Source organism: Adiantum capillus-veneris, chromosome 9, assembly GCF_014529385.1.
Source record: "Adiantum capillus-veneris isolate H3 chromosome 9, ASM1452938v2, whole genome shotgun sequence".
NCBI lineage: Eukaryota > Viridiplantae > Streptophyta > Polypodiopsida > Polypodiales > Pteridaceae > Adiantum > Adiantum capillus-veneris.
Window position 1 is genome coordinate 61,281,313 of NC_140939.1, and position 21,612 is coordinate 61,302,924.

The following is a 21,612-nucleotide window of genomic DNA, read 5'->3' on the forward strand; positions in this document are numbered from 1 at the left end:
GATACCGTATACGGTTGTACGTGAGGCGGGCTTGTGTTTTACTTGCTCCTTGCTCGAACCTTCAAGTTCAGTCCCTCGGGCCTCGGCTGAGAAGTTTCTCTCTCCTCTCTCTCCCCCACACACTCACGGCAAACCAGACTGCAGAGTGTGAGTTACTGTGTGACCACACTCTCCTCTCTCTCTCCATCTCTATCTTTTTGTCTCACGCGCGCTCACGATAACCTGCAGATCGCCCTCACGCACCCCATTAAATCGCAACACCAACCCATTCTTTCTCTCACACATATAATTCATACACTCACAGATAGGCACCCAGATGCACAGAAAACCTACAGATCGCAAGACACACGCACACCCCCTCGCAGCCCTAACGAGCCAAATTCTTTCGCTGCCTGCATCATCGGCTCAATCTTTGTTTCTGCTGCATGAAGACATGTTGCTTCACCTACCCCAGGTCCCGGCGGCAATTATGCTGCTCTCAAGGTCCTTGGGTAAGGAGACAAGCTGTAGACATTTGATTGCACTGAAAGTAGCGTTCTATTGTGCCGCCATAGCTGCCGGCTGCAACAAGGAAGAAACAGAGGTTCTTTCTTCCCATTCTTTTAAGTGCAACCGTTAAGTCATCTGCGTCATCCGAAGAGGGGACAGACGACATGTAATTGTGTTTTCCTCCATAAATCAAAGGAAGGTAGAAACTCTGTGTGTGTGCGCGTGTGCATGTGCATGAAGCAGCTATGGCAAGCTTCCTCAGAACAGAGACCGTACACGTAGCTCACCCGAAAGTGAAGGTTTTTTGCCGTTACGTGCCAGAAATCTGCTGCAGAAGCATCAAATCCATGAGCATCTTGGACATTTTGCATGATAGCATACTCCTAAATATACAGGAAAGGCTTTCTCATCCATTAGACCTGCAATCATGGGCTCTCTCCTGCAAGAGGTTTTATGCACTCGAAGCTGGCAGCAGAAGGCATCTCTCCTTACTAAGGCTGCACACATTTCCTGTGCTTGCGCAAAGGTACCCATCTCTGCAACATCTTGATCTGTCCTCTTGTACTTTTGTGTCGGATGAGGGTCTCGGGTATGTGGCCCTCTCCGTAGGCAAGCGTCTTCTCTCACTCAACCTCTCCAGCGTGTGCACATTCACTTATTTGGGGCTCATTCTACTTGCCAAAGAGTGTATATCGCTTCTCCATCTGGACCTCAGCAAGTGCTTGCAAGTTGGGGAGCTTGGCATCATGGCCCTTGCTCACATCCACACCTTGCAATCTCTCAAGCTTAACGGCTGTGTGGAAGTGTCTGACTCCAGTTTGGCTTTCTTAGCCTTCCATTGCAGGAGATTGCGGTCGCTTTGCCTCAAGTGGTGCATTCGGATAACTGATGGTGCTCTTTTTACCATTGGAGCTTATTGCCTCAGCCTTCAGGAGCTCGACGTCTCGTATACAGAGGTAAGCCTACCGGTTTTCCTTGTCTACCTGCTACCTTTTTCAGTTATTTGATCTGCACTTGTCAACACCTACATCTTGGTTTTTTGTAAAAGGGAAGGCTGCGGTGAACAGATTTAAGATTGTTACTTTTAGCTTTTGTTGTAGGTCTTATCTCTTTAATGACCTACGTCAGACTCATGTTTTTTGAAACACTTTTTCTAGGATTTTCTGGTCTGTAGTTCTCCTTTTTTCAATGTCACTTCAAGAGTTTGAGATGGGGTTAGGGCATTGCAAGGTGCTTGACATTGCAAGCTAGCATATGTACCAGTGGTTTTTACTGCAGCACTTCCTTAAGGAACACCCTTTGCAAAGGCAAATAAGTGAAAAGGTCATTGTGAGGCTTGTCTGGTGAATAATATCGTGGGGAGAGACCATCATCATAGTGAATCATGTTTAGCTCATGGAGATTGTGTCGAAAGGGTTCATTCTTTTGCAAGGGTTACATTGCAAGTGCATTTTCCATGAGGTGAAATGAGTGCATCGAGTTGAAGAACATAACCGAGGGTACAAGTGAAATGCCCCTTGTAAGTTGTACAATGTTAGATTGTTCAATAGAATGCACAAAAACAATGGCACATAAGTGAGAAGACGGGAAGAAAGAAGTCCAATTTTCTATGTAGTAGATGCATCATGAATAATGATATTCAAATAGTGAGCAGTGAGGGAAGGAATTTGTCAACAAGGGCATGATGAAATATTTCCCACATGGAAGTTGCAAGTTAGCAAGGGCTCTAAAGAGTGGATGCAAGGATGGGTGTTGGACTATCATAAATAGACTTGCTACACCTACATGCGGCAAAGACTTCCCTTGCAACAATTATGAAACATCTATTTGACCATAATAGTGGTTGTCAGCCTGAAAAGGTGGGGCATGTTCACAACCGGGGCCCTCTTGCAAGATCTAACCCAGGAATTTAGGGCATACACAGATTGAATAATTGATAACTGATTGCCCATGGATTGTAATGTTTTTATTTTTTATTTTTTTACCAAGTGATTGCCCATGGATTGTAATGTTTTTATTTTTTATTTTTTTACCAAGTTATATTTTTACATGTGAAAATGTGATGGTAGGGCCTATAACACAAGCTATGGCGCATTCAATAAATTTTTTTGCTAGCCATATTTTTCTCTTGGAAACTTTCTCTGTGAGTTTAAGATTTCTTGTTTTATTTTTTTGTGAGAGTTAAATAATGCCAATTTAGTTTTTCTTCTTTGTTCTTGTGTGCTTTGCGTTTTTGTATTTGTGTGTGTTTTAGCCTCTTTTATAACTCATAAATTACAAACTTTTTTGACCTTACGAAGATGTATAGAAACTTTTTGAAAAGGTTCAAGAGTCTATTGGTTCGGAAGTAGATTTTTGACGAGCCTTGATACTAGTCTAGTTATCATCATTTTCATTTCGTGCCTCTCTCTTTTTGATTTTTTGTTCTCAACTTTTTGGTATCTTCCATTATGTATCCCATGATATAAAAAAATTAAGAGCCGGGGAGGCAGGGCCCATGGGGAACCAACTTTCTCTCTCTCTCTCTCTCTGATTTGTGTCGTGCGAGGAAGCCAATATGTGGGATTAGGAGAGGGTGAGTGAAGAGGAGTCGCAACGGAGATGTGATGTAGACTTTTGAAGGAAGGGAGGAGAATCTCGCTAATTTCTGGTTTTAATTTGATGTGAGCCATAATGTGAGTATACGAGTTATAATTTTTTGTTATTCAATCTTGCCATCTTTTCCATCACTTGTTAACATTAAATTGTAATTTTAGCTACAACTTAGCATCTATTAGTAAATGAAGTTTCTTGTGTTGCCCTTGTGATCGCATGTAAGAGGAGAGATTAAGTATGATTCTAGCAAGGGACCATGGACTGTGGATGTGCACGCTATTGTCGATCATTTTCTAAATGCAACAAGTATGCTTATCGAAGTCACTCATTGCTTGTTGGCAACAACCTTGTTAAACAACTTAGGTTTTTAGTCCCTTGGGGTGGATGTTGATCTTAAATGTTGCCCAACCTATAAGAATGCATAGTTGTTTACTTCTACCTTAGCTTTGATCAATAATGCTATGTAATGCTTAATTGTTTACTTCTTCTTCAGCTTTGATCAATAATGTTATGTCCCTAGGTATGCTAGAAATAGTCATGGTTGCTAGAAACTCAATTTATTGGTTTTATAGAGTACATTCAAAAGGATGAATGAACTCTATATTGACGTGCACCTACTTGGGTATTGATGACGTGTGTAGGGATGTCATAGGATTGTTGAGGCTATGCATGATTAAGGTGATAATCTTATTCTTCCAGTTTGGACAAACAACGAAGTTGAGGTTGCATAATGTCAAGTTTTGAACTATGTGCTACTTTGGTTATGTTTGTCCCTTCTAGGTGGGTTTGTAGTAGTATTCATTTCTAGTATATAGCTTACAGTAGGTGGAGTTTGATTTCTACGATTAAGTCCTGGACATGACTTATCCTTGTTAATTTTAAGTTGAGTACTTGTTTCAAGCTTTAGTTAAGTAAGCTTCTTCAACTTATTTTGCTTATGTCTTTTCTAAGTGAATAATTGGTTGTTTTATTAGTTTTGTTTTGTAACAAATTATTTTTAACCTTTTCTAGTTTTTGGGTTCCTTGCTTTTGTATTTTTGTGAGTGTTTTATTCCCTCTTATAGCTCGTAAGTTCAGACTATGATGACCTTATGAAGGTATATATTGTTAAAGTTTAGGCATCTCAAGTGAACTGCTCAATGTGATCCCATTATTTAGTTTGGCTTTTAGATATTTATTTTACTTATTTGTCAAAGTCTTGGGTAGGGCAATTTACTGGGATTGCTATATAAGCAACCCCTTGTCTCCATTGTATACACATTTAGTTATTCATTGCCAAGGTTGATTGGTTCAGGAGACTTTCTCTCTCTCTCTCTCTCTCTCTCTCTCTCTCTCGTGCTCACTCCCCTTAGTCTTTATGCTTCCGCATTGTCGACTTTGACATGGTATCATAGCGTGTGGCTTGAAGCCCTTGGTGGAGAAGCAGCCCTGTGAAGAGAGGAACCCATTGGTCGCCGGCCTCCAATCTTCCCATCTTTGCTGTAGTGTTTTAAAACGTAGCCCAAAAGGCGGCTCTCTACACCTCCCCCCTTGCAATGGCACGTTGTGCGTTTTCAAAACGCTGACACCGTTGTCCGTTTCCACCTCCCCTCCCAACAACGTTCTAAAACGCCGCGCCTGGTAGTGCCTCCCCTCCTCTGCCCGTTTTGAAACGCCGGCCAACCTGCGACAGCCACACCCGCTCCTCCTGTCCCCAGCGTATTGAAGCGTTGCCGTAAGCAAGGCCCAGTCCCCCCTCCCGATTTGCGTTTTGAAACGTCGACTGGCGACCCATCCTTCCCTCCCTTCACTCATTGTCCACCCCTCCCTTCTCCTTGGTGAGGCAACGTTTCAAAACGTTGTCCCCTAGGAGGCCCTCGGGGCTTTTGAGCAGCAGGGACAATTCAAACGACTGCCTCACCTAGACGATTGGAGCGAGGAGATTGAAGCCTAGAGAGGGGACAAACCGAGCCTTCGGAGCAGCTTGGTGGAGAGATTTATCACACGACTTGGAGGAGTGCAGAGTGCTAGGCTTTGAGTGGCCAATTGGTGGGAGTTTCGAGCGGTTTCAAGTTCGGGAGGGATAGCAAAGGGTTTGGAGTTGTTTGACATAATGCCGTGGAGCGGATTGGCATCATCTTGGATGGAATTCTTAGCCATTGCTATGCACAATTTATTGTGGAGCTTTGGATTTGTTCGAGGCCTACCACATGGCAAACGTGCGGAGCGGATATCGGCGACGGAGTTTTGGATTTCAGAGAGGGATAGCAGATTGTGCGGAGCCCATTGCATGTAAAGTTCCTTTTGCGGTGGAGTTGAAGCGGCTTGGATCTTTTTTGGCGTGCTTTGTACGGCCATTTTTTGGAGTGCAAGAAGGTACTCGATTACCGGATCTTGCATCTTAAAAATGGCCTCCCCTTGCTCGAGCATGCTCGACAACAACGACCAAAAGCAACAAGTGGCTATGGATAACGGATCGTCAACCATCCATTTAGCGGCGTGTACACCGGCAAAGATATCAAGGAACCCGGAAATTTGTTTGGCTCGAGTTTACGAAGTCAAAAGCAAATGGAGGAGTTCGTTAGAGGACAACGGCAAAGGTCAGTTGGACATGGATGATAGTACGAGTACTTAGTCGATACTCGGGAGGTACGACCACAATTGTCATGATTGTGATTTGACGCTTTGTTTGGCTCGGGAGTTTGAAGCGAAAGGCAAAAGCATGAACTCACAGATAGACAACGACAAAGGCAAGCTGGACAGAGATTACGGTAATAAAGATTTGACAGAGGAGATCGGCATGGCACTCGTAGCGATGGCCACAATGGCCTTGATGTTAGATTTCTAGTCAAATGATAGGTGTCACCACTAGCTTCAGCTAAAGAGAGGCTTGTGAGTGGTAGAGAGACAAAGGCAACCGAAGCTCAAGATGGCATTACTTTCAGGTACGAAGTTGAGGAGAGCAACACCGAGGTGTATCCAGTAGTACAAGGCCTTCTATTGGGGTGTCCATGGTAGCTTCTTCATCGACTTGGTCTCACCATTGATGTCCACTATGAGTTGCACAGAGGGTGTTAAAGTTTAGGCATTCCAAGTGAACTGCCCAATGGATCCCATTATTTAGTTTGGCTTTTAGTGTTAGGTGCAGCGGAATGAATGTTGTATTTTCTCAAGATTAGTGATCTTTACTGCTCAAGGTTCCTTTTAGTTCTTAGGGAAAGAGAGAGCTTTCCCTCTTATAGAGAGTGTGGCGATCACGAACAAAGTGAGTGGATCTAGTGCGTGCAAATGAATGAGACTGAGAGGAGGAGAGAGAAGAGATACGACACCGAGGGGTTGTAAAACCCTCCTCCGAAGGCCCCACTCGTCGGCGAGAGTGGTCTACTTTGATTGCACGAAAGAGTACAATGCGAATGCAAAGGACTGATGCTGTTGGACTATGCCGATGACGACGATGGTGATGATGTCGACGGCTTCATGGTTGAAAAGGGGACTGTTTTTCTTTGCTGAAAATGGACGGAATCTTGGGGGCTTATGGCTGAATCTGAGTGCTGGACAAAACACTAGGTTCCGGGTCTCTTTTGGCTGCGTTTTTGGGGGATAAGGCTGGCTGAAAAACGCTGTTACAGCAGAGCTTTGATTGCTGAATATTGACTGTTTTGCAAGGCCCAATTCACCCTTATGGCATGTGGATCTTCTGCTGCGATCGGGGATGAAAAACGCTGCTGCTGTAGACACTTCCTCTTGCGTTTATGGTGCTGATTTGCTGCAGTTCTTCCTTGCTTCCTAGCGTTGGTAATTGCAGGTTTACTGCTGCCAAGGGAAGAGCAAAACGCTGGATAGGCTGAGATTGAAACGCTGAATTTTCTGTGGCTGCTGGCGTTAGTAACTTGGGAAGAAAACGCTGACTGTGCGGAGGTTCCTGGCGATGTCTCCAAGAGGGAAGCGCTAGGCTCTGCAAGGGGAGAAGGTGACACCAAGGTTGAAGATGCGGGGGGGATTGGACTCACCGAAGTTGGAGAGGTTCTTGCTGAGAGGGAAGGAACACCTGCTGCTTTGGAAAAGCCTGTTGTGCTCTCTGCTCATCTGCCAATTAGTGCTAACTTGGATCTGCTTATAAATTAACTTACCCAATTTGCCCTACTGACTACCCAACAAAAGTCACTTAATAAATAAGTGAAAAATGTCAAAAATAGGGAAAAATGGGATAAAGTCATCTGAAAAATCCCCAAACGCACTCTGATGGAATCTGATGGAAATGCTTATGCTTGTGCAAGGTGCAACCAGAGGATATGCATCTATACTGAGTGACTGGGCATGCACGGTCTACGAATAGACTCACAAAAGTGCCAGATCACTCCTAATCTAACTTGACTCGACTTTAACAGAAACCTTGCTATGGTGTAGCTTGTCCACGGACACATAGGGTTGGGATGTGTCACGTGACATCCCCTCCTTTTTAAAGTGAGGTACTGGTACCGAGCTGCATGGCTTCCTTGTAGTCTACCAACAACTCTGGATAATCCTTGAAGAACTCTTCGTCTACCCACACCCCTTCATGGGTTTCTCGATCTTTGAACTTCAAAAAATACTGTCGTACTTGTTTCTTCGAACCATGGCGAAACCGATGCAACAAGACTTACTTTGGCTCCATGACCTCTGCTTCATCGATGATCTTTGGCTCTTCTTCTTCCGAAACGTCCTTTGGAGGTGTCTCCTGAAACACTTTCAACCAAGAAACATGGAAAACGTTGTGCATTGACCATAAGTTAGGCAACTTTAATTTCATTGAAACCTCATTAATCTTTTTGATGATTGGAAATGGACCATACATACGAAAAGATAATTTAGGACATTTCTTTCCAACTTGCTTAAGACGCTGTTTCATAATCCGTAGATACACCCAATCTCCTTTCTTGATCGAGACCTCCTGACGATGCTTGTTAGCGTGTCGAGAATAAGATTCCTGAGCGTTGCTTAGGCGAAGCTTCACACTCTCAGAAATCTCATCCAATGACTGACTCTCAGCACTAGCATCAGGCATTTGACTGACCGATCGAGTCAACAATGACTTGGAATCGGCAGCCAAAAGCTACCTCATACGGAGTTCGACCAATAGCAGAATCATTGAGAATAGCCTGTACCAATGGGAGATAGAGCTCCCATTGAGACTGTTGATCATGAACATAAGACTTCAACACATCAAAAGCTAACTGATTATAAATTTCCGTTTGACCATCTGACTGTGGATGAGAAGTGGATGAAAAATTCAACTTTGTGCCAAAATTTTCAAAGAGTGCACGCCAAAAGTTGGACGTAAACTTAACATCCCTATCTGAAACAATGGACTTTGGCAAACCACAGAGGGGGTACCAATGCTTTATGAACAATCGTGCAACATCCTGTGCAGTAACTGTGGCCTTACAAGGAATCAACATGCAGAATTTGTTGAAACGATCAACAATAGTTAAACATTGAGTGTTTCTTGAATGCTGACTTGGTGGTAAGTTAGTCACAAAATCCATAGAGATATCTTGGAAAGGTCCCTCGGGAATAGGCAGCGGAAGCAAGAGGCCTTGCTGCTTACCCCGAGGAGCTTTCACTTTTTGACAAATAGTGCAATGTGTGACATAACTAAACACATCCTTTTGCATTTTAGGCCAATAGAAAAATCGTTCAATCTTTTCCAATGTGGTGTTCAAACTTCATACCCCTGTGCCCACCTGTGAGAGAGTCATGTGCATCATGCAATATGGCTGGCCTAAGAGAGGGCAACACACATAGACGCTGACGAAAAAATAACAATCCATCACGAATGAAATAGTTGCTGGGCCCTTGGGAAGCAAGAGCCTGCAACCAATACTTACCAAACTCCGAATCTACATATTGATTCTTCATGCTGTCGAAAGACTCACCCTGTATAGAAAATGTGGATCTTGACTCAAGAGCCAAAATCTGTTCTTTGCGACTCAACGCATCTGCAATAGGGTTAGCTTTTCCAGGCACATACTCAATCAAACCACCAAATTGCTCAAAAAATTGTGACCACCACGCTTGGCGATCACTCCAATGTGCACCAGGCATAGACTAGAGCCACTTGAGGGCTTGATGATCTGTGCGCACTGTAAACTCTCTACCATACAAAAAATGCTTTCAATGTAAGAGAGTGAATGACAGACAAAAGTTCTTTATCATAAACTGAATAATTCTTTTCCGCACTATTGAGCTTTCGGCTAAGGAAAGCTACTGGGCGACCATGCTACTGGAGCACAGCGCCTATGGCGACATTGCTCGCATCCGTCCATACCTCAAAGGGGTCATCCCAAGAAGCAAGGATAAGACACGGTGCTTCTGTCACCGCAACCTTAAGAGCTGCGAAAGCCTCAATGGCTGCTTCGGGCAAGTCTACGTGCTGAGGGCGAGTCTTTACCCCTTTCAAAACATCAGTCATAGGTGCAGCAATGCGTGCAAAATTCTCTATGTGCGAACTATATGCTTGACATAAACCAAGAAAAGAACGCACATCATATGCAGTTTTGGGCAAATCCCAATTACGAACCTGTTCCACCTTCGCGAGGTCTAGCTTGATGTCTTTTGCAGAAATGATATAACCCAGATAAGTGACTTCAGTAAGAAAAAATTCAGACTTCTTAGCTGCAATGTACAACTGACACTCATCCAAACGAGTTAGTACCCTTTCAACATCTCTTTCATGTTGCTCCCACGATGTAGAAAAAATGAGAATATCATCTAAAAAGATGAACACACATACACCTACCATGTCGTCGAAACGACCTACCATGAGACGGTTGAATGTACCCACGGCTCCTGTCAATCCAAAAGGCATAACAATATACTCCCATTGCCCTCGCTCGGTGCGAAAGGCGGTCTTGAAAATGTCGCCTTTGAATACCCGTACCTGATGGTATCCACTTTTGAGATCGACCTTGCCGAAAACTTTTGTCCCATTGAGCCTATCCAAGATATACTCAATGCGGGGCATCGGAAACTTGTTCTTGACGGTCATCTTGTTCAATGTCCTGTAATCAACACACAAACGAGACGAACCATCCTTCTTGCGAACGAACAAAATGGGGGCAGCAAAAGGACTTACACTCGGACGTATGAATCCTCTAGCCATAAACTCCGTCAGTTGTCGCTCTAACTCTTCCTCCTATGACTTGTTCAAATGGTAGGGAGCCTTATTGACAGGCTGCGCTCCCTCCACAAGCTCGATGCGATGGTCCTCCGGCCGCTCGGATGGAAGATGAGGTGGAAGATCATCTTGCAAAAAGAGATGTTTAAATTTCGTAAACAACTCCGAATACTTACCTGGAGCCTGAATGCTCTGGGAAACCGGGGCAGCATATATGAATGCCGCTTTTGCTCCTCGTCGTAATTCACGCTTTACCTGCACATGCGAGATGAGAGGTAAAGAATGCAAGCCCTCCTCAGCACGAATGATGAGGGGGGAATTTGTTTTGGCATGCAAAGTGAGAGTTAGAGCCTCCCAATCAACGAGAGGGTTCAGTTCACAAAACCACTTCATGCCCAAAATCATATCACATCCTGAGAGAGGAGACACAAGAAATTTCCTACTAAAAGAAGCTTGTTGGACGGTAAACATCACACCAAGGCACTCCGTCGTGATGAGAGAGTCCATACCAGGAGCGAAGCCAGAAACCTCGATAGGAGATTTCTGACTAACCTCTAGGCGGGCTCTCTCAACAAGAGGGGGACTAATCACATCATGCATACTACCTGGATCAAACAATATGATAGAACGCTGTCCTTTTACATGACCATAACACTTCATGAGAGATTCATCAACGTGAGTGTCAGAGTCATGAGAAGATGAAGGTTGTGTTGTGACAGAGTTTGTGGTAGTTGCAGGTGCCTTTGGTTCTTTAGGTGCGACTGTCTTAGGACAATTTTTTTTAATGTGACCTTTAATGTGACATTGAAAACATCTACCTTCTTTAGCATAAACCACTTGTTCTTCAGCTGTGATGTATCCTCCTACAATTCCTTGAGAAGCTTTTTCATCAGGGGTTAGCTTAGGTTTTGCAGGTGCTTTAGCTTTACCCTTAGATTCATTGTGAGAGTTCTTTTCCGAGGAATTAGAGGAAGAAGCGCTAGAAGAATTACCATTCTTACCGTTCTTACTGTTCTGTGTGTTCTGAGAATTCTGAGATGTCCCTTGAGAAGACTTGTTCTCCTTAGGCTTTCCCTTGTTATGCTTCATCCCTTGGGCGAGAGCGACTGCTACCGCCTTGTTGAGATCCGCGGGGTCAAAGACTTCAACATCAAACTTGATGTATTCGTCTAACCCAAAGAGAAAAGCCTCTTTGCGTTCATCATCCGACTTGCGTAGTTGAGTGCCTAGCTGCAAAACACGGTTAGAAAAAGACATGACTGGCATACCATGTTGCTTGAGATTACGCCAATCCTCTTTCAAGCGTGCAAGATACTGAGGTGGCATAAACCGTGTCTTGAGCTTGTCTTGGAAATCAGCCCAACTAAAAGAGAGGGGCGTGAAATCGTCGGTTGCCTCTAGGTGCGCGGCTAGCTGTGCCTCTTGCCATGCATGGTACCAATTGATGGCATCACTAGAAAGGTACATAGCTGCCGTCAAAACTTTGCTATTTCCTGTTTTCTTAGTTGTTGCAAAATAAGCATTAAATTGATGCAACCAAGAATGAATAACTGTAGCATCCATCTTACCGTCATACTTACTGAAAATTAACTTTTCTGTGACTAGATGATTGGAATCCGCGTCGTGGCTTGCGCCACTTGACGAACTTCCCCGATCTTTGGGTGGATCGATCTTCGAGGCTAGGACTTGGGCAAGAAATTCTTGATTGCGAAGCTCCCTTTGAGCTTCACGATCGACCTCCATGGCCAATCTATGCGTAGCACGATCGGCCTCCAATTCTGCGTTTCTTGCTGCGGCTTCTTCCTTCCTTAGTTTTTTTCTTTCTTTTCTTGCGTCGCGCTCGCGTTCCAAAGCAAGGCGCTTGTCGTCCTGTCGATCCATCATGGCCATCATTTGCCTCATCATTGTCTCCATAAGGTTTGGCGTAGATGGCGAAGGGGGAGGGTTGGAAAAACCTCCTGGTGGGGAGAATCCTTCGTCGCCTCTCTCATGCTCATCACTTGAAGGCAAAGTATCCATGCCGCTTCGGGTGACGGCCATGCACTATGATCTTGGGGTCTTAAGCTCGCAAGGAACTTGGTTCTTGAGGGTCTTGAGGTTCTTGAGGTCCTTGATTCGTGAGAATTTTGGGTTCTTGAGGTTCTTGAGGGTTTCTTTTGCTTGCAAATCGCGTTGGAGAAGGATCTTCTCTTCACCCGAGTTCTACCCTTTTCTGCGGGCGCACCCCTTGGCGGCCTTGCGCTCACACCAAGGTTGCTTTTTTCCACCTCACGTCGATTGGCCGGCCGCTAAGTGCACGGTCCGCTCTCAATGAGTGAAAAGAGACACAAGGGGAGGTTGGACAAGCCCTTCTTTCTTGGGATTCTTGTCACTCTTCAACAAAACACGATTAGGAATCGCCATGCCCAAGTAAACTTGGGTTCATGCCATCGCAACAAGCAAAAAAAAAATCTTGCGGTTCTTGTGGTTCTTTCCTTGAGTAATGTAGAACACTTCCAAAGCTATGATACCAATGTTAGGTGCAACGGAATGAATGTTGTATTTTCTCAAGATTAGTGATCTTTACTGCTCAAGGTTCCTTTTAGTTCTTAGGGAAAGAGAGAGCTTTCCGTCTTATAGAGAGTGTGGCGATCACGAACAAAGTGAGTGGATCTAGTGTGTGCAAATGAATGAGACTGAGAGGAGGAGAGAGAAGAGATACGACACCGAGGGGTTGTAAAACCCTCCTCCGAAGGCCCCACTCTCGTCGGCGAGAGTGGTTTACTTTGATTGCACGAAAGAGTACAATGCGAATGCAAAGGACTGATGCTGTTGGACTATGCCGATGACGACGAAGGTGACGATGTCGATGGCTTCGTGGTTGAAAAGGGGACTGTTTTTCTTTGCTGAAAATGGACAGAATCTTGGGGGCTTATGGCTGAATCTGAGTGCTGGACAAAACACTAGGTTCCGGGTCTCTTTTGGCTGCGTTTTTGGGGGATAAGGCTGGCTGAAAAACGCTATTACAGCAGAGCTTTGATTGCTGAATATTGACTGTTTTGCAAGGCCCAATTCACCCTTATGGCATGTGGATCTTCTGCTGCGATCGGGGATGAAAAACGCTGCTGCTGTAGACACTTCCTCTTGCGTTTATGGTGCTGATTTGCTGCAGTTCTTCCTTGCTTCCTAGCGTTAGTAATTGCAGGTTTACTGCTGCCAAGGGAAGAGCAAAACGCTGGATAGGCTGAGACTGAAACGCTGAATTTGCTGTGGCTGCTGGCGTTAGTGACTTGGGAAGAAAACGCTGATTGTGCCGAGGTTCCTGGCGATGTCTCCAAGAGGGAAGCGCTAGGCTTTGCAAGGGGAGAAGTTGACACCAAGGCTGAAGATGCGGGGGGGAATGGTCTCATCGAAGTTGGAGAGGTTCTTGCTGAGAGGGAAGGAACACCTGCTGCTTTGGAAAAGCCTGTTGTGCTCTCTGCTCATCTGCCAATTAGTGCTAACTTGGGTCTGCTTATAAATTAACTTACCCAATTTGCCCTACTGACTACCCAACAAAAGTCACTTAATAAATAAGTGAAAAATGTCAAAAGGGAAAAATGGGATAAAGTCATCTGAAAAATCCCCAAACTGACTCTTATGGAATCTGATGGAAATGCTTATGCTTGTGCAAGGTGCAACCAGAGGATATGCATCTATACTGAGTGACTGGGCATCCACGGTCTACGAATAGACTCACAAAAGTGCGAGATCACTCCTAATCTAACTTGACTGGACTTTGACGGAAACCCTACTATGGTGTAGCTTGTCCACGGACACAATAGGGTTGGGATGTGTCACGTGACATTTAGGTATTTATTTTACTTATTTGTCAAAGTTTTGGGTAGAGCAATTTACTGGGATTGCTATATAAGCAACCCCTTGCCTCCATTGTATACATATTCAGTTATTCATTGCCAAGGTTGATTGGTTCAGGAGACTCTCTCTCTCTCTCTCTCTCTCTCTCTCTCTCTCTCTCGTGCTCACTCCTCTTGGTCTCTATGCTTTCGCATCGTTGACTTTGACATATATAGTTGCTAGAAAGGTTTAGGTTTTACCTAGGTTTACTTTTGCAAGGACCAATCTTAGTTAGCGCTCATTGCATTGATACTTCCTTAAAAGCTCTGAAATATTATCATGTTAAAGAAAGAAGCACCTCTTTGTATATCTTTATTGAGTCAAGTTTGATTTTATTCTTGATAGGTGTTTGATATATGTGACCAACATTCTAGAATTGCGATTGATTATAGTTAAGAACGTGCTGAGAGAAGCTAAAGCGCTTTACTTGAATGCATGACACCCCTTTATATGACGATGGCCATCATGGCTTGGAGTCTTTTGTTGTTTCCTATTGAACACAAAGAAGGTAAGTTTGAAGACTCAACAAGGTTACATAAATTAACACGGCCTCTCATTTGCTTGTCAATGAGAACTTTACATACTTTTTTTTTCATGTTTTAACTAGAAATGAAGTTTTTTTTGTACGAGCGTTGGTAGCTCTTTCTGCCTTGTTCGAAAATCGAGTCATCAGAAGAGGTAATTTTAAAAGCTGAGCATTGGCAGCCCTTTTTGTTTTGTTTGGATCTGCTCTTTTCATATCGGCTTTCTTGACTCCTGTTACAAAGTGATGACGTGGCATGACCAACCTGAAGGACTTGTCGAGAGAACTTAATCGAGAGGAGGAGTTAAGAGTTATAAACTCTTAACCTAGAAGATCTAAACTCAGAGTCCAAGCCCGTTACAGTGGTATCGGAGCTCAGAAGATTCTTCTTTTATGGAGGATCCGGTCCTTTTTGCAACACACACAGGTTTTTGTGAGAGAAATTTTATTTAAAGAATCTTTGCTCTCGTCTTCATCGAGCGCGCTCTTGTCTTCATCGCTCCGTCTTATAGGGCATAAGCCATAAAGAACCCCAAATTGCACATGGGTTTTTGAGAAGAATTTGACAGAGATAACACCTCTCGATGGGCAGGCGAAGAAAAGTTGAAATCAGGCACGAGAACTGAAGAAAAGAACGAAGATTTGGACAAATTCTTGGCAGAAAAGTTTGTTAGAGCAGAGTACAAACGTCAACTGTAAGTTGATACATGTGTGAAAAGATTGATCAAGTACTCTAGAGACCCGAGATTTGGAAATGCGTGAAGAATTATCCGATTGATGAGATTTACTTGATGGCCAATTGAAAGGACAGACGAGTGCAAAAAAAAAAGAGCGAAATCTATACTCATAGAAACAATTGGATAGAACTCTCGAAAAGAAGATGAACCAAAGGTCCACCAAAAGATAAGCCAGAGAGTTATAGAGTAGCAGCTGAGCGCAGAAGAAAAGGAAAGACGAAAGTAGAACTGGTACCAGATTTTGGTGGGGACCTCCAACCCTGACCAACTGAACGAAAGTATTGAACTTTGCAAATCATGGGGCAAAGTGATGAGGAAGTCCTTATCTTCTTTGATGGAGAAGCCAAGGCTAACTTCATTTCAATCGAATTGGTGGCTTGACTTGGAATTACGTAAGAGGAAATGGGGCCATCGATCGAGGTTGTTCTAGAGGCATGACGGGATGTTGCCACTACATGTCATTAGCAAACTACATTTGCATTGTCAGGGGTATTTAGGGCCCAAGTACTTTTACATCATGCCTTTGGAAGGGTGTGACGTCCTCCGAGGAATCCCTTGGTTCCTCAAGAACACTGCCATGGTCAATTGAACAAACTTGGACACCCCAAGTCGAGATTCTACCGTGACAGAGCAGAGATTCACTTCAAAATAGTTCACAAGAGACAACACGGCCCGTCGTAGTTCTATGCCAAGAGGTATGGCCCCAAAGATTAGCGCCCGTTTCGGTATTTATTTTTATATTAATTTGTGTGCAAAGTACAATTGAGCCCGTGGGTGCTCACTCTCAGACTCTGCGTCCAGATGCCCTGAGAAGTGAGCTCTGAAGGCCACTTATAAAGATTACATGGGATGCCAAAAGCAGAGTCCCAAAAACTCAAACTCAAAAGCTTGTAAATTTTAAAAGCAGCTGGTCTTCAAAACTGCCAAAAGCAGTCATCTCCAAAAGCTTGTAGCGTAAAACATGGAGCGACCGTACTATTGTCCGTACGGCCTGCCACGTCGGCATGTCAACGCGTTCTGCAGGATTTCGTACATTGCCACGTCAGCATGTCGGCCTGTTTTGTGGAACGTTCGTACGTTGTTGCCACGTCAGTCTATCGACGCATTTCTCGGGATTCCGTACAGTCAGCCGTATCCGGGGGTCTGCCACGTCACCAGTTTGTGACATACCCCCCTCTTGAAAGAGCCCTCTATTATGCCTGCAAAACAGACAGAGGCCATAAACTGTCTTAGTAGACATTGACTGTTAGTACCGACACACTAGACATGACACATCTAGCACTTGTACAAAATGATAGTCACATCAGCGGACATCACTAGACATCACATCACAAATCACAGACAAATTCATTCTAAATCTCAGACCATGACCATCGACAACGTATCTAGTAATCGCATCTAGATCCATTCCTTACCTCACAGATGCTCGATTAACTAATCCTTATTGCATTTATGTCTATAGAGATTTATGAGACCAAAATGCTGCACTCATTTCGTCTTGCAGTTCCTGCACTCAAACAAGTCAAGTATAAATCAATCATTTTCATTTTCGGGAATTCCTGTCATAAAGTTATACAACAGAATCCTACTCAGCCCATTAGTATCCCTGAAACCCAAAGGGGACATCAATGACTATTCAAAATCAGGGTAATCCGTTGACAAAGGAACGGAGTGACTCCCCTCTTGTGCAAACCCGTTGCACGAGATTCACCCTCGTTGAATTCGGGGTTCTATCAGAGTAGACTATGCTAAACCGAATGCTTTAAGGTAAAGTTCCAAAATATGAGGAGTATCTGCTAGTTCCTCCTCCTCCATCCACTTCGCATCCAATGCAGGATAGTTCTTGAGTTTAACCAAGAACCGTGTAATCACTGTACCTTTTATCTTTGTGTCTTCGTGTGTCAAAATCTGTCTTGGAACAAGTATCTCCTCGCTTTCCTCCACTTTTGGTTGCTCATCAGGCCCCACATCATCGGGCACATAACCTTTAAAGGGCTTCAATAGACTCGCATGAAATGCATTGTGAATCTTCCAAGTATTGGGCAGCGCTTGAGTCTAGAGGAGACATCATTTATCTTTTCTTTGATCTGGAAAGGACCATAATACCTCATGCTAAGCTTTGGAAAAAGCCGCTCCTTTCCCTTTTTCTTTCTAAGGCGTGCCTTCTCAAAACGTAAGAGCACCCAATCATTTTCCTTTAATTTCAAATCTCGTCAATGTCGATCTGCTGCCTTCTTATGTCGTTCTTGAGATTTCGCTAAAGCCTCCCGGACCTTGACAAATGCAGTGTCTGAGTCCCTCGTGTACTGGTTACCTTCAAGGTTACCTTCAAAAATCTGATCTTTAGTGCTAAGAAAGGGTAGAACCTTAGGAGCACCTGCACTCTGTGTCTTTATCCAAAACAATCGAGGCTCACTCTTAAAGGAAAAAGTGATTGATGTCGCGGCAACAGAACCATGAAACCGGCCTGCGGGGCGGTAGTCGTTGGCTTTCACTCGAAATTCTTTACTTTAGATACACAGAGCACTTTGCAAAGGTAACCTGTAACGGGGATTAATAGCTAAGTACACACGGCTCGGAAGCTAGAATGCTTGAGCAGACGCCGACAATCTGTAGGCCCCAAAATTGGGGCCCCTTTCGGTATTTTTTTATTCTTTAACGGAGGGAATAAAACCTGTGATCTCCTACAAGCTGCTCCGCACAATCCAAGCTAAGAAACACCTGTTCTGGCTCGATTTCGGCAGCATAACTGTACTAGGACGCTTCACAGTGAGTATCCCCACGCAATAGATGACTTTCCCGACGCATACGGACACTTTGCAAAACCTGGCGAGAATCTGCAGCACGCTGAATTCTCTGTTTTCTGCCCCGAAAATGCGCCGGATCACCTATATAGCGGTTCCCTCCCGTCCCCGAACCTCTTGGGGGTATTAGGGACCGTTTAGGGCCGAAACCCTAAACCTGCAAAAATACACAGCTGGCTGTAATTCCCTGTTTTAGGCTCCGTTTCGTGTGCAAGTCGCATCTGTAGCAAGACCTCGAGCTCCTGCAGCTGTAGGGCTACTTGCCCTTTGAATCGGACGAGATTTCTCACGTGAAACCTCTCCGAATTCACCTGTACCTGCGGCGGATTAGCCACTAGCTAACCTAGTACCTGTGTAAGAGGCTCTTGCCTCGGCAATCGTGCATGAATCCACACAACTGTACATCAGTCAAATGAAAAGCCCTCTTGTGGGGCATCACATAACTGCACGTAAGGGAGAGAGAGAGAGCAGTGTGTAGCGTGCAGGGCATCACTCTTGGAACCACACTGTACATAGAGGGAAAGGAAGCACTCCATAGCTCTTAACTTGTGGCAGGAAACTAAAAAATGAGCCTCCCAGCTATAAATTCAGCGCCACTTCTTGATGCATGAGGCAAGTGCACAGAAATGTGCCACTTGGCGCATTTACAAGCATTTTTCCGTTTCGGGTTTGCCGCCTAAAAATCTCCCGACTAGTTGCTCAGTTGACTTCGCGGCAGAGTTGTAAAGTGTTTCCCTAGTCATATCGGAGGTAATGACACGAACACATTTCGTGGCCCAAAATAGCAGTTTCCTAAATTTTAGGAATGATTCCGTCGGGCTCCCAATGGTCTTCTGACCATCTATCCTCATTGGGACCACATCCAAAAGTGCAATGTGGCCCAACTGTCGGATAATTTCTGTTGGTAGTCACACCTTCACTTTAGGCCTTTATTGAGTTCACTTCTTAGTATCCACCAACTTGCTAAGTGCGACGGGGGGACCTATATGATCTTGCTCTGAGCCTAGACATCCTCTTACTGTACGAATTCCAGTGCCGACCACTTCCCGTCTGGGGGTGAAACTACCGTTCACATTGGCCATACAATGTCCGACCGTTGCTACTTCAAAAGGAGGGTCTCAAAAATAAAACAAGACCCATAGGAAAGAAACCAACAACTAAAGTTAGCAGTCGCCACGTCCTCGTGACATAGTTAACAACTCACTTCTTAGTATCCACCAACTTGCTAAGTGCGACGGGGGGACCTAGACATCCTCTTACTGTACGAATTCCAATGCCGACCACTTCCCGTCTATGGGTGAAACTACCGTTCACATTGGCCATACAATGTCCGACCGTTTGCTACTTCAAAAAGAGGGTCTCAAAAATAAAACAAAACCCATAGGAAAGAAACCAACAACTAAAGTTAGCAGTTGCCACGTTCTCGTGACATAGTTAACAACTGCCACGTCCCCGTGACAGAAGGCTATGTCAAACTCTTGGATGAAGGCCAAAGCCCTCGGAGCATCTCGGAATCCAGAAAAGGATTCAATTTTTATCGACTGTCCACCTTCTTTAATTTTTTTTGCTTACTTGCTCTTGTCTTCGAGGAAGTCATATTGGTTGGCTTTGTAGAAATGCTTCTTCTTTGCATAAAACATATGGTCATCGGAGTCCGGATTGTCAGAGAATGACTCCTCCGTAGAGCTATCAGAAACTGGGCGAAGTTTGAATTTCTTTGCCTTTTTCTTGTCCTTTCCGAAGCTTTACTTTTTGCTTCGCTTTTTGCTCTTTTTGTCCTCCTCGCTCGAGTCCGAAGAGCTAGAAGAAGTGTCTAAAGAAGAGGAAGAAGAAGAATTGGGTAGTCCTTCAAATCGTATACGCTTCTTCTGCTTTCTTATAGGTGCAAACGAAGATTGACTACCCACATAACCAAGATAGTCAGTCCTGTTCTTGTGCTTATTCATTTGCTTTTTGGATTGATTTTGGGTGTCCAAAAGCTGACTAATCTGAGTCTGAACCACCTCCCGAAGTTCTTGCTCTGTAAACATCCTCGAAGGAGGAGGTTTCTTGAGTGCCAGTTTGATGGGTGGTTCGGAGGCTTTCTGCCACTGAGTGTACACTTCAACGATGGATTGCTGAGACAAAAAATTTGCGAACTGAGGATCTTTCGCAAATCTAATCATTTGCTTGTGCACTCGTCAACTTGCTGTCGACGCTCCATCTCTTGAAGTTCGTACCGAGTAGGCAGAGGTGGCCCGTACTCTTCCTTTGTTAAGTCGTTTAAAGCAAATGCAGAAGAAGTCGATTGATTCTTTTTGGAATCCATAAGTGTCGCGAATTAAGGGATCCAATTTCTCGGTAGAAGAGAAATCGGTCGTGCTCTTATACAACTGTAACAAACTTGGACACCCTAAGTTGAGATTCTACTGCGACACAGCAGAGATTCACTTCAAAACAATTCACAAGAGACGAAACGACCCGACGTAGTTCCGTGCCAAGAGGTATTGGCCCCAAAGGTTGGCGCTCCTTTCGGTATTTATTTTTATATTGATATGTGTGCAAAGTACAACTGAGCCCGCGGGTGCTCACTCTCAGACTCTGCGTCCCGATGCCCTGAGAAGTGAGCCCCTAAGGCCACTTATAAAGATTACATGGGATGCCAAAAGCAGAGCCCCAAAATGTCAAACTCAAAAGCTTCTAAATTTTAAAAGCAATCAGTCTTCAAAACTGCCAAAAGCAATCATTTCCAAAAGCTGGTAGCGCAAAACGTGGAGCGTCCGTACTGTTGTCCGTACGGCCTACCATGTCAGCATGTCAGTGCGTTTTGTAGGATTCCGTACGTTGCCATGTCAGCGCGTTTTGCGATACGTCCGTATGCTGTTGCCACGTCAGCCTGTCGGTGCATTTCTCCAGATTTCGTACAGTTAGCCGTGTGTTCGGGGGTCTGCCACATCACCAGCTTGTGACATCGATTATAGGGCAAGGAAGGACATCTTGAAGAATAAGAAGGGCAAGAGATTGTACTTGATATAAAACTGAAAGGTGAGTCCGCTTGACTTAATGAAATCCAGTTTTTTTTGTTTATTTGATTTTCTTGAAAGAACTGAATGATAATCAAAGGCTGAAAATGTCAATCCTCGAAAAAAAGAACGACAAGATTTTTTGCAAGCTCAGACTAACTGTTTCTCTGAGGGCTTATCAAGCGAGTTGCCTCCTTCACGTCGTGAAGATTACACGATTGATTTGATTCCCGATAGTATATCACTGAACCGGCCACCTTACAGAGTTAGCTAAGCCCAAAATGAAGAAATAATGAACCAGAAAAGATTCCCTATTCCGAAGATCGATTATAAACTCGACAAACTTAAGGGTTCTACTTACTTTAGCCAAATTGATTCGGAGTGATTATCGTCAGAGCCAAATTGCTACTGGAGACGATTCCCCATTCCGAGGATCGATTATAAACTCGAC

The 21,612-nt window shown here is 44.3% G+C and overlaps 1 protein-coding gene across 1 annotated transcript in view; it reads left to right on the top strand.

Annotated features, from left to right (window-relative positions):
• Positions 1–32: 32 nt before the first annotated feature.
• LOC147450559 (F-box/LRR-repeat protein 3-like) overlaps positions 33–21,612 on the top strand; it is a 32,926-nt gene continuing 11,346 nt past the window's right edge. Inside the window, exon 1 of the mRNA XM_086519742.1 lies at positions 33–1,445. Within this exon, the coding sequence (XP_086375868.1) occupies positions 735–1,445 (711 nt within the window). The 5' untranslated portion in view covers positions 33–734. The remainder of the gene's footprint in view (positions 1,446–21,612) is intronic.